Raw genomic sequence first — 13,441 nt, forward strand, 5'->3', positions numbered from 1 at the left:
CTGGCCAGCCCAAGCCACCTCCTGGCCCCAGACCAGCCTTTTGAGGGTGCAGTCGAGGACGGCACACCAGTACAAGAACTGGATCTATCCAGCCTTACCTTTTTGTCCCAACTATCCCCTTTCTACTGTGCATGGTCCCATATCACTTTGGACCGCTAGGTACTCCGCACGGTAGAGAGGGGATACTCCATCCAATTCTGTGCCCTCCTGTCCTTCCAACTCCCTTCCCCGTCCCTCTTCAGGGACCCCTCTCACAAGCAAATCCTTATACAGGAAGTGCACTTGCTCCTCTCACTGGTAGCAGTGGAAGAGGTTCCTCAGGAGCAAAGGGACAAGGGTTTCTATTCCCGGTATTTCCTAATAGTGAAAGCTAAGGATGAGCTCTGGCCCATCCTAGACCTACGACAACTCAACACATTTGTGACGAAGCTCAAGTTCCGCATGGTCTCTTTGGTCTCCATTATCTCCTCATTGGATCCAGGAGACTGGTATGCCACCCTTGACTTGAAGGACACGTACTTTCACATAGCAAGCACACCATCCCACAGAAAATACCTCAGGTTTGTTTTGAACAACAACCACTATCAGTTCACAGTCCTCCCTTTTGGCCTGTCAGTGGCTCCACAAGTGTTCATCAAGTGCATGGCAATCGTGGCTGCATTCCTGCGCAAGCGGCATGTACAGGTTTTCCCTTACCTTGACGGCTGGCTGATTGAGGGCCACACCAGGTCTCAAGTGGAGGCACAGGTCAGCTTCATAAGAATGACATTCAGCGACCTGGGTCTCCTTCTAAACGAGGGGAAATCAACGCTGTCCCCTGTTCAGAGGATAGAGTTTATATGGGCAGTACTGGACTTGACACAAGCCAGGACATACCTCCTGGAAGCAAGGTTTTGATCCCTGGGTGACATCATACAAGATCTCAGGCAGTTCCCCACCACTACAGCAAGGACTTGCCTGAAGCTCCTGGGATACATGGTGGCTTGTACCTACAAAAAAAACCTGATGAGGTTCAACAAGGACAAGTGCAGAGTCCTGCACTTAGGACGGAAGAATCCCATGCACAGCTACAGACTAGGGACCGAATGGCTAGGTAGCAGTTCTGCAGAAAAGGACCTAGGGGTTACAGTGGACGAGAAGTTGGATATGAGTCAACAGTGTGCTCTTGTTGCCAAGAAGGCTAACAGCATTTTGGGCTGTATAAATAGGGGCATTGCCAGCAGATCGAGGAACGTGATCGTTCCCCTTTATTCGACATTGGTGAGGCCTCATCTGGAGTACTGTGTCCAGTTTTGAGCCCCACACTACAAGAAGGACATGGAAAAATTGGAAAGAGTCCAGCGGAGGGCAACAAAAATGATTAGGGGTCTGGAGCACATGACTTATGAGGAGAGGCTGAGGGAACTGGGATTGTTTAGTCTCCAGAAGAGAAGAATGAGGGGGGATTTGATAGCTGCTTTCAACTACCTGAGGGGGGGTTCCAAAGAGGATGGAGCTCGGCTGTTCTCAGTGGTGGCAGATGACAGAACAAGGAGCAATGGTCTCAAGTTACACTAGGGGAGGTCTAGGTTGGATATTAGGAAACACTATTTCACTAGGAGGGTGGTGAAGCACTGGAATGCGTTACCTAGGAAGGTGGTGGAATCTCCTTCCTTAGAGGTTTTTAAGGCCTGGCTTGACAAAGCCCTGGCTGGGATGATTTAGTTGGGAATTGGTCCTGCTTTGAGCAGGGGGTTGGACTAGATGACCTCCTGAGGTCTCTTCCAACCCTGATATTCTATGATAGTACAGCATGCCAGACCCAGACTTCAGCCACTTCAGTCATGGCTAACGTAAGTGTATCGGCCAGTCCAGGACAGTTTGGACAGGATTATAACCCTGCCTCGCCCGGTACTCAACTCCCTCCTCTGGTGGCTCGACCCACAGGTAGTAGGTGCAGGGGTCCCCTTCACCAGCCCTCAGCCATCCCTCTCGTTAGTGACAGATGCGTCAGACTTGGGCTGGGAGGCACATTTGGGAGACCTCAGAACACAAGGCCTCTGGTCTCAGGCAGCTCTCGCTCTACACATCAGTGTCAGAGAGCTGAGAGCGGTGCGCCTGGCATGCCAGACTTTCAGAGCTCACCTAGCAGGGAGATATGTATCAGTCATGACGAACAACACAACGGCAATGTTTTATATCAACAAACGGGGGTGCATACTCCTCCCCCCTGTGCCAGCAAGCCCTCATGCTGTGGGTCTTCTGTGTAGAGCACTCGATACACCTGCAAGCATCGTACCTCCCTGGAATACAGACCGAGCTCGCGGACCATCTCAGCAGGTCGTTTCACGGCCACAAGTGGTCCCTTTGCCCGGATGTAATAAACGCAATCTTCCATCCGTGGGGTTTTCCCAGATATACTTGTTCGCTATGCGACACGATAGGAAGTGTCAGCAATTCTGCTTCTTCCTGAGTCACAGCCGGGGCTCCATCAAGTGGAAGAGATTTTCAGTCTGGTCGGTGCAGCATATTCCGTCCCCCACGCTTGCCTCAGTGCCATTTATACTGGTCTATCTTCTCCATCTCAAGCAGCAGGGACTGTCCATGTCATCAATAAGGGTTTACTTGGCCGCCATCTCTGCCTTCCACCCAGGTGCAGAGGGCTGCTTGGTCTGTGCTAAGCAGATGGTCTGCTGTTTCCTTAAAAACTATATCCACAGGTCCGACAGCCTATCCCGGTTTAGGACCTCAATCTGGTCCTTTCCAGACTTATGGGACTGCCGTTTGAGCCCTTGACGATGTGCTCCCTCCTTTATCTCTCACAAGGTGGCGTTTCAGGTAGCGATAACCTCAACTAGGAGGGTGTCTGAGCTCGGGGCCCTAACACAGTATTCCATAAGGACAAGGTTCAGCTCAGGCCTCACCCAGCTTTTCTACCATAGGTTGTCTCCCAATTTCACATCAACCAGGACATCTTCCACCCTGTATTCTACCCCTAAGCTGCACTCCAGCACCAGGGAGCAGAGGCTTCACTCATTCTTCACTCAGCGCAGTCAACTTGTGGAACTCCTTGCCTGAGGAGGTTGTGAAGGCTAGGACTATAACTATAACAGCGTTTAAAAGAGAACTGGATAAATTCATGGAGGTTAAGTTCATTAATGGCTATTAGCCAGGATGGGTAAGGAATGGTGTCCCTAGCCTCTGTCAGAGGGTGGAGATGGATGTCAGGAGAGAGCTCACTTGATCATTACCTGTTAGGTTCACTCCCTCTGGGGCACCTGGCATTGGCCACTGTCGTTAGGATACTGGGCTAGATGTACCTTTGGTCTGACCCAGTACAGCCGTTCTTATGTATGTATTGGATGTCTGCAGAGCACTAGCCTTCTACATCGAGAGAACGAAACCGTTCCAAAGGTCTGTCCAATTATTCGTGGCAGTGGCAGACAGAATTAAAGGTCTTCCTGTCTCCTCTCAGAGTATCTCGTCATGGATCATGTAATGTATTCAGGAATGCTATAGCTTGGCAAAGGGGCCCACTCCTTCAATCACCGCGCACTCCACCAGGGCTCAGGCCTCCTCAGCGGCATTCTTGGCGCAGGTTCCCACAAAGGAAATCTGCAGAGCAGCAACATGATCCTCCATACACACTTTCACCACGCACTATGCAATCACCCAGCAAGCCAGAGATGATTCGGCCTTTGGAATGGACATGAACAAGCACTTGAAGAAGAAAAAACGGTTACTTACCTTCTCGTAACTGTTGTTCTTCGAGATGTGTTGTTCATGTCCATTCCAATACCCACCCTCCTACCCCTCTGTATGAGTAACCGGTGTGACAAAGTTCCTCCTCTATCTTGGTGGGTCCTGCACTTATTGGCGGATTTTCTTGCCTCAGAGATTCACCATGTGGGTTGGGGAACAGCCCAGAGACCTTCCCCTCTGGAATAACCCACAGTCCAGGTCAATTGGGAGGTTTGGGGGGAACCCGGGCCCGCCCTCTACTCCGAGTTCCAGCCCAGGGCCCTATGGACTGCAGCTGTCTATAGTGCCTCCTGTAACAGCTGCATGACAGCTACAACTCCCTGGGCTACTTCCCCATGGCCTCCTCCAAACACCTTCCTTATTCTCACCACAGGACCTTCCTCCTGGTGTCTGATAACGCTTGTGCTCCTCAGTCCTCCAGCAGCACACCCTCTCACGCTCAGCTCCTTGCACCTCTCTTTCTCCCAGCTCCTCACACTCACACCACAAACTGAAGTGAGCTCCTTTTAAAACCCAGGTGTCCTGATTAGCCTGCCTTAATTGATTCTAGCAGCTTCTTCTGAATTGGCTCCAGGTGTCCTAATTAGCCTGCTTGACTTAACTGGTTCTAGCAGGGTCCTGATTACTCTAGTGCAGCCCCTTCTCGGGTCACTCAGGGAACAGAAAACTACTCATCCAATGAGCAGTATATTTGCCCTCTACCAGACTCCTGTACCCCACTGGTCTGGATCTGTCACACCGGCAAGAAGGAACTAAGGGGGTGGCGGCTGGGCAGGGCCCTATATTGGGCGCCATGAAGGCACGACTCCAGTGGGCTCCCAGGCTGACCCTACGGATGCTGCTAAGGGAAAAATCTTCCGGCTGGCATGCACACACCTGATTGGAATGGACATGAACAACACATCTCGAAGAACAAGAGTTACGAGTTTTTTCCTCAGAACTGCAAAATATCTGATTTCTTTTCCACCTACCTGAAAGAGTTTTTATTGCGCAAACTTTCTTCAGTGGGGGCTGGTATTCAACAAAATATTCAACAGTTTTGAGGGGGAAACTATAACTGAAAGGGTGTTAAGAGTCAATAATAAAATGAAATACTTTTTAAACTTTTTCAGTAAAACCCTTTACACAATGTGGAAATAGGCACCTTTCCAAATACCATCTAGTAGATATAGGTAGATAGGAAATACTTGCAGCATAATAGATGGTATCACATTAATTTTCTTCAAATCTCATAGAGCCCTGAAGTTTAAGGCCGGAAGGGAACACCAGATCATTTCCTGATATGTGCACACTGTCATGTTGAAACATAACCATCTATTTATTGAGACAGTTTTCTTTTCTTTTTGTACTTCAAGTTTTTAGAATTCTCTCTTTAGAAAACTAATACATTTCTCATTGAAGTCTTTCCTTTCACATCAATGGGTTTTGCATCAGGCCTTTAAAATCTTGTTCATATCTTTTGCATTCAGGCTCAGTAATACCAGAGTGTACCATTTCAGTCTCAGGCTGTATCTTAGATCATGTAGTAACAGAGTGTATAATAAAGAACAAAAAACTGAATTTTATTTCCTCCCCGAGTAATATATAAATCATTAATAATCAGAAGCGTGATGACTGGTCTGCTGTTTCAAAGTGATTAAAAGACAAAATTAATGAGTGTTACTCTGTACTTGAAAGTATAATGATGTGAACTGTTATAAACTTAAAAGAGTTTTGATGGCTTATAGATAAGGTAGTGTGACAAAGCTCTGTCCTTGTCTCCGTGGGTCCTGCGTTTCCTGATGGATTTCGCTAGCCTCAGAGGCTCACTGTGACCCTCCACTTAACCCTTCTCTCTTTAGAGACAAGGGTCACAGTCTACTGAACCATTTTCATCATAAGCCAGCAAGGAAGGTGAGGAGAAGCTATCCTCCCTTGCACAGTCTCTGTTGTCTCCCAGTCTCAGTGATTAATCAGAGAGCCAAAGGGGAGGAGCCTGGGCCAGCCTTCTACTCCAGGCTCCAGCCCAGGGACCCTAATAGTATCAGCTATGGTAACTGACCTTTTAGGAACAGGACATGTACAATTCCCTGGGCTACTTCCCCACAGCAGCCCCCACTTCCTGAAACTTCACTTCACCCTTACCTCAGGGCCTCCTTCCTTATGCCTGATATGGTGTGTACAGCTCAGTCTCTCCAACAGCACAACTCACAACTCCTGACATGCACACCCACCTGACTAACTGGGAGGCTTTTAACTAGTTTCATCCAGCCCCTGATTGGCTTCAGGTGTCCCAATCAACCTAGCATCCTCCCTGCCTTCTGGAAAGTTCTTAATTGGCTCCATGTGCCTTAATTGACCTGGAGCCGCTGCCATTTACTTATCCTGGTACCAGGGATTTGTTTAACCTGGGGCTAATATATCTATCTCCCTCTACTTTTCTATAGCCATCTGGCCTTGCCCCGTCACAGTAGCTACTGCCACTAGACACTATTTGCTAAGGGTCTGGTTATTTACAGAGCTTAACAAGACAAGAAATTTAAAAGTGATAAAAGGAAATGCTTTTTATACAACACATAATTAACTTATGGAACTCATTGCCAGAGGATATAATTTGGACTAAAACATTAATAGGAGTCATAAAAAAGATTTAAATATTTATGTGGATCATGGAAACATCCACACATATGCATTAGACAGAACAAAACCTTTTTTTTTAGAAAGGTTATAAACCCTCATGCTTCAGCCACAGAGTGATAGTGGTTAGTTGCCCTTACAGGCAGGTCAGTCCATAGATGTCCACTTTAGGATTTCTTTGAAGCATATTGTACTGCCTACTATCAGAGACAGAAAATGGTGTACGCTAACAACTTGTGTATACTGATTCAGTATAGTAATTCCTATGTTCCTAAGATGAATGTCAGGTGGGCAGGGTAATACAATGATCCAACACTGCAAAGGCACAGTTGGCAGCTGGTTTAAGATGTGTACCATCCTGGAAAGGTGAGTGGTATCTGAATCAAAACAAAATTTGAGGATAAGGACCAACTCTGCTAAGTACTAAGAGCTTTAAAAAACCAGCGTCCTGTTTACTGTGAGCTATGTTGGCGTTCTCCTCAACTCTCAGTGTAAAACCTAGAGATTCCATCACTTCTAGGAAGACGTGTGTTGGCCTGTCCAAAACCGATCAGTTGTCCAATAGCTATAACTCTAGTTTAGAGAATTTACTAGTGTAGTCCCTATGTAATTTGTGGTCTGTATACCAGCAGAACCATACCTTTGGGGTTTGCATGTGGAAACAGCCAGGTGCTTAAAGAATATTATCTTTGGGATTGGTCACACTGGATACAAGATAAAAAAAATCCATCCAAAAATCCCTTAATTCTGTGATACTTGTGGTCATCCAGTTACATAACTAAAGCCAGCTAAGCTAGAACAAAACTGACAACATATAGTTACCTCAAGCAACATTATGGTATGGGAATGTATGATGTAGCTCATTGTATTAATCAGTGCAATTGTGTAATACACTATGCCATTAGAAACATTGATTTGTAGGAAAATAGTTGTAGTTTTCAACTCCCATATGCTTATTAACTGACATAATCACCCTCTCAATTAATGATTATTACACTTAGTGTATTAATAGTTTAAATATTATAATTGCATTTATCCTATTTATACATAGAAAACAATACAGAGCTTGAAGAGTTGTGCTCACAAAAATGTATGCACTACTTTTTTTTTCTTTCTTTTTAGGGAACAGAAAATATGTTGCAGCTTCATCAGTGGCCTACAAAGGATTTTCAAAGTAGTGGATCATCAGAAGGTCATTTTCTCCCAGGCATTTATTTTATTCTTGTCATGCAAAAATGAATAGTCTAATATTTCTGTGAGATGGCTGCATTAATTTCACCATGTTAATATATCGTTTGAATGTATTTCAAAGGTACTGAAGAGGATCTGACATTAAGAACATCCCTGTATGGGTTATTATTCCATATGTATGCTGATAAAAGTGATTGGGAGACAGGGCTCAAAGTGTTAGATGAAGCCATTCAAGTTCTGCCTCGAACTAAACATAGACTGTAAGTTGGTTGATCTCTTTTTTTACTGAAATATTTTAAGCATCCTGACTCTTGAGAAATATAAAAATATGGGTGACATTTGAATATATATTTTACATTAATAAAATAGTATAGAGGTTGCCTTTTTATTGAGCTGACAATTTTTATAACAGAAGACAATATTGTATCTTTTCCCTGCTTCTTCACTGTATAAACTTTTCAACTATTTGATTATGGATCTTTCTTTGCTCTGTTTCCTTCTCTTCTAATTACTATCTGAAGTCCAGACTTTAAAAGCAAGATGTTGTAAGAAAAGCTTTTTAGATGTGATCACAGGATGAGTTACGATTCAAATTACCCATTGAAATGAAGTTGAGCTAAGGAGCATGAGATCTCAGGCAGCTTAGTCTTCCCTCTCTATGCATGTGTACCTCTAATTTAGACTTTTGATCACTACTGTAATAAAACAATAATATAAAATATATGATCATAGTTATTTCCTTCCGATGTTGTTATCCTTGCATTTTTCAATGAGAGTTCCACACATATTTTAACCTCTCCAGCTCCCCTCTTTATTATTTCTTTGTCCTGACTGGTATTCATGACACCTGTCTATTTTTATATCATCTGCCAAAATAGGAGTTTGCTAGTGATATGTTACTTCTCTAAGTAAACCCTCCAGACAATGTTGACAAGCAAACACTGTGGCTTAACCAGTTAAGATAGTATCCCATCAGAGGTATATTTCATATTTCTCCGTTAAGTTCTTGTGTCTCTTGTTCCTGACTTTGGGGTTAGGTCTCTTCATTGGTTACAGTGGATTTAGCTGAGGCTCTTTGAAGGGGGTGACTCCTCACATAGCTTATTTCATTATTTAAGTCAAAATACTATAATAAAACATTATATTTATTTTTTATTTTATTTAATGACCGGGCTTGTTGAACATCAAGGCATGCGTTGTCTGGTTGAAGAACGTTGTTTGGCTGATACATTATTAAAATATATTTGAATGATTAGTTATTATTCAGTTTGTTTTGCATAAAATCCATGGCAACATTTACATCTAAATGTGTTGCTTGGAGCCGGGCTACAATTTCACATGTCTGAATCTCTATTTCATGTTAGATGAGTGAGAGAACGGGGGAGGAGGGGGTACTACCACCTTTTAAGATAAATTAACAGGAATTTGGACTTTTCCCAGCTCTAAATCCAGTTAGGATAAAACTCTAAAACTAGACTACAAGCAACCTAAGGCTCTGATTCTGCAAAGACTTACACATGTGCAAAGATTTAAGCACAGAGATATGACGATTAACAGTAGTTGAGGATTTCCCCTATGTGTAGTCTCACGATGTCAAAGAAACTGGTCACAGTGCATAAGGTTACATATGTGCATCTTTGCAGGATCAGGGTCTAATTTATTTTCTAAAGTTAAGGTTTGTAAATATCCAGAGGAGCAGGCAATTTGACTTCACTATAAAAGAAAGATGAGTAGTGAAGTGCAGTTACATTCACAACTGTAACATACTGTAAGATACAGTGCATAATTGTACAGATAAGAAATTGATTAATTTCTAAACTTTTTTTTAGCCTGATTTTCAAACATATGGTTATAGTGAAGGCAAGACTTGGACGTAACTTTATGATGGACATTCAGAAATTCAAGGATGAAAGTGAGGACTATTTGTCACATATGTGGCATCGTCTAGCACCAATCTCCAAAGACATTGTTGGGCAGTTAACCTGTTATCAGAATGCTATTGAAGCTTTACAGGTCTCTATGTTGTTAATTTTAATAGCCTCTTAATAGAATATAATTTTAAGTGTATAGTTTGAAAGTATGTGACAGTATATACCTATATCTTTAAAGGTGGTTTGTGAGGTAATATTCCAGGAGGTATGCAGACATCCTTTTCTAAAGCAAGTAATACAAGATTTATAATTGTTAGCTTTTTCTTTATTTAATTTGAACTTTGAAAGGCACAGTGTTCAAAAAACACCTGATTGAAATGTGTGTATAAATGGAAAAAGGGATAGCATTTTACATGAATAAAATGCATACCCTGCAAATATAATCAGATACATTTCCTAAAAGATAATTCTCCATCAGTTTGCCTCTGCAGATCATCATTTGAGGCCTAATTCAAAGTCTTTTGAAGTTATTGGAAAGACTCTGCTTGACTTCCATAGATTTGGATGTGGCTGTTGATGAGATAGTTGACTCACAAGCCACAAAACCTTTATTAGAAATAAAAACTACTAGGGGATGCATGCATTGCCCACCCTCAAGAGCTAAATAATCTATTGCAAAGTGGATCAAATGTTTATTGGAAAAGTATACATAGATGCTGCCAAAATTGTGGCCAAAGGCATTGAGACCCGTTCCACTGTACTCCTGGCAATATCCTGGTCAGAACCAGATTTAACACCAGTCAGGGAGCCTTTTAATGCAACACCTGGCCATTGTTAGTTTCAATTCTTTATCTTCCATTTGTAATCTTCTTCTCTCAGTTCTCCATTCTACTGTCTCACTGCTTAGCTCCTTCCCAATAGTGATGGACTGATAATGAGCAAAAGAGAAGAATGTTTGTACATAATTTAATTTCTTTGATATCTCCATCACTTTAGAATTACACATAAGCGTAAACCATTAATTACATGTTCATTTAGCATTATTTTTCATCAGAATTTAAAATAGTTCAGTTTAATAGAAAGAATAAATGTTGTGCAAATTATTTTGTCAGTTTGTTAATTTGGTGTGGATTATTTTTCACAACTTTGAAATTACTTTTCTGATAGAAAACCAAGTGGATATAGTTTGTCTTGGGACTCTGTGTCAATACACTTGAACTGTTGCCTGGCCTTTCTCAAGGAGGAAAAGGCCCAACAGTAACTAATTGATGGAGACTTTAATAAAAGAAAAGAAATTTAACTAATACTGATTTTTTTATTACATTCAGTTATACATTTTCCCTGATTAGGCAATGTCAATAAATTGCCTATTTAAAATTAAATTTTTGCTTCCAAAAAAATTAATGACAAATCTATATAGATCTTAGTATCAGTAATTTGATGTTACAAACTACAATATATGAACTAAATCATTCTGTCTTTTGTGTAGAAACAAGAAAGTGAGTGGCAGAAAGTTGATTATCTAATGGAATTTGCAGAATGGTTATACTGCAATCAGTTTCCTCTTAATGATGCTATTAAACATCTGGACTGGGCAGTAGATATCTTGCTACATTTGAAACTTGCCAAAGGACCTCTTGAGGAAGAAGGTGTGTAACTGATGTACTTATCCTTCAAAATTATTTCAGTACATGAATATAGTATATGCTTTTTGTCTTACTACCTTTTATAGGATAAAAGCACATGATCATTTTTAGAATATAAAAAGACCTTATATAGTACATGTTTCTTCATCTACAAAAGACTTAAAGAGGAAGTCAAAATGAAAAACCCGAGCTTCTTCACTTAAGGCCTGATTCAAAACTCACTGACGTCAGTAACTGCAGAGAACTTTGCATCAGGCCCTTAAACAAATCACAGAAGGAATGGAACAGGTTGACACAAAGGTGCCAGAGACTGTCAAGAACTCTCAAGTGTTGATGTGGTAAATAATTGGTTTGTACCCCTTTTACAGATAGCAAAATGGAGGCATAGAGAGACTGTCACTTGCCCATGAATGCTCAATGCAACGACCAGAGATAGAATCTGGTGTTCTGACTCCCAGTCCCTTATTAAAACTATGAAGCTACACCCCATTTCTTTATCCCTATACCCTATTTCCCTTAACTTTATGAAATCTCTGGGTAAAATTTTCAAAAGTGCCTAAGTCCCATTGTAAAACACGATTGTCAATGGGACTTCAGCCTCCTAAACACCAGCCTGATTTTTGAAAAAGCAACTCAGGCTCCTAAGTCACTAGGCCCTTTCGAAAAGTTTTTACTCTTTGTAGCATTTACATTGCTAATGCCTCAGTAACTAGTTTTGATAGAATGTTCCAGTCTAATTGAAGAAAGCAACTAATTTCTAGAATAATGTGTGACATTAACTCACATCTTCTCCACTTGTGTCTTATTTTTATGTAGATAGATGAGATGGGTCAAAAAAGAACAAGTGATGAGATACAGTTGTGAAAGATGCACGATTCCTCTGTTAACACTGCATAATTTAAATGGCCCTGAAAATGTTCTATTCATGTGTTTTTTCCTTTAAATATTACTTACCATTGTTTGTGTAATGGCAATTTAAAATTAATCTCTATTCTTTCATGGTATTTCCCTTCCATTCCACACCATCTTACTGGTTGTTGATGAATGCTGGGCCCCTTTAATGAGTTCTCTTTTAAGAAGAAAAGCATTAACCATTTTGTATAAAAATGTGTACATATAGATTTTCATGGATTTTGAGAACAATAGAAGAAAAACAGTAGATCAAATTATGAACTTATTAAAGTTGCCTCTGCCCCTTTAGGGGAATATAGATATTTTTGTTAAAATCTCAGATCCCACAATCTTCCACATTTAACTAGTAACAGTTAGAGCAACACTCTTAAGGGGGCCCAGAACAGAAAGTTAGAATATCCACCCCATGGGCTGCTTTAACCAGGCACAATTAGATGAGGGTGCCCTTACTCTGCATTTCTTTGCTTTGTCATTGCTTAGGGTTAATTTTAAGTATATTGTTATGTTTTTATTAATAATTAAAACTATGATAGAAGTAATATTATTCTATCATGGCAAGGTCGTCTTTGGTAAGTTGGATTTCCATTTTTCTAATAGGGTCATCTTGCTATCAATGTATTCTTTTTCATTTCCACCTCAGAAATGCAACTTTAAATAAGGCTTGAAATACTGTATAATGTCAGACCATTGACATTGTTTTGTTGTTGTTTTTTAACAGAGAAAAACATCAAACAAGAAATACCATCTCCAGCAAAGCTGAAGGTGGATTTTGGGGTAAATGTTACAATTCCCCAAATTGCTAATGAAGATTTAAAAAACATAAGGCAATTGGAAACTTTGTTTAGAGCACATACTTTAATGGCTGTAATTTCTGGCCATAGTTCACCTTATCATCAACAGCATTGTTTGATGGCTTATGCTTACATCATTCGTATCTGGCAGGTGAGAAGATCAGAATTTACCAATCACATTTAATTTATCTAATATATGAATACATAGCGAGACAGTATTTTGTTATTTTAACTGTCTTTATTATAATATATCAAATTTTACAATATTGTTATGATATAGTTTTACAATTTCTAAGCTTTAAATTAGAAAATTATCACAAGAAACTAGAGAGCACCTCTGAGTAGTTCAAATTCTTCCAACAGCCATATGAGAGAAAGACAGTGCTCAGTTAAAGCCATTACTCTCTATTGGTGTGTATATTCTTTGGAGCCTGGGGATCCACTTTTTCTTCCAATGGTATCTAAACTTTACTATCTAAATAGCTAGGGTAGAATAAGAACCATGATTGATGATTTACAGAATTCACAATATTGTTGGTGAAGAACAATAATTACAGATAGGTAGTGACTTAGATCATTTCAAAGGGTATGTAATTTAACTAAAGGAATGATCTGACTTAGTTAAACCCTGTGAATTGAGTAGTCAATTACATTTTGTGATGAAACCATAACA

The 13,441-nt window shown here is 40.9% G+C and overlaps 1 protein-coding gene across 13 annotated transcripts in view; it reads left to right on the top strand.

Moving 5' to 3' along the window:
- Nucleotides 1-13,441, top strand: part of CFAP46 (cilia and flagella associated protein 46) — a 182,418-nt gene that overhangs the window by 96,009 nt on the left and 72,968 nt on the right. For 12 of the 13 annotated variants that reach the window (XR_010589285.1, XR_010589286.1, XM_065552129.1 and 9 more), the window contains 5 exons: nt 7,480-7,564; nt 7,670-7,808; nt 9,378-9,561; nt 10,909-11,068; nt 12,696-12,919. Coding sequence is in view for 11 of the 13 variants with exons in the window: in XM_065552129.1 (XP_065408201.1) it covers nt 7,480-7,564; nt 7,670-7,808; nt 9,378-9,561; nt 10,909-11,068; nt 12,696-12,919 (792 nt within the window). In the remaining 2 variants the exon portion in view is untranslated. The remainder of the gene's footprint in view (nt 1-7,479; nt 7,565-7,669; nt 7,809-9,377; nt 9,562-10,908; nt 11,069-12,695; nt 12,920-13,441) is intronic. The other variant, XM_042856765.2, reaches the window with a different exon arrangement.

The sequence above is a fragment of the Chrysemys picta genome, chromosome 7 (genome assembly GCF_011386835.1).
Source record: "Chrysemys picta bellii isolate R12L10 chromosome 7, ASM1138683v2, whole genome shotgun sequence".
In the NCBI taxonomy this organism is placed as follows: domain Eukaryota; kingdom Metazoa; phylum Chordata; order Testudines; family Emydidae; genus Chrysemys; species Chrysemys picta.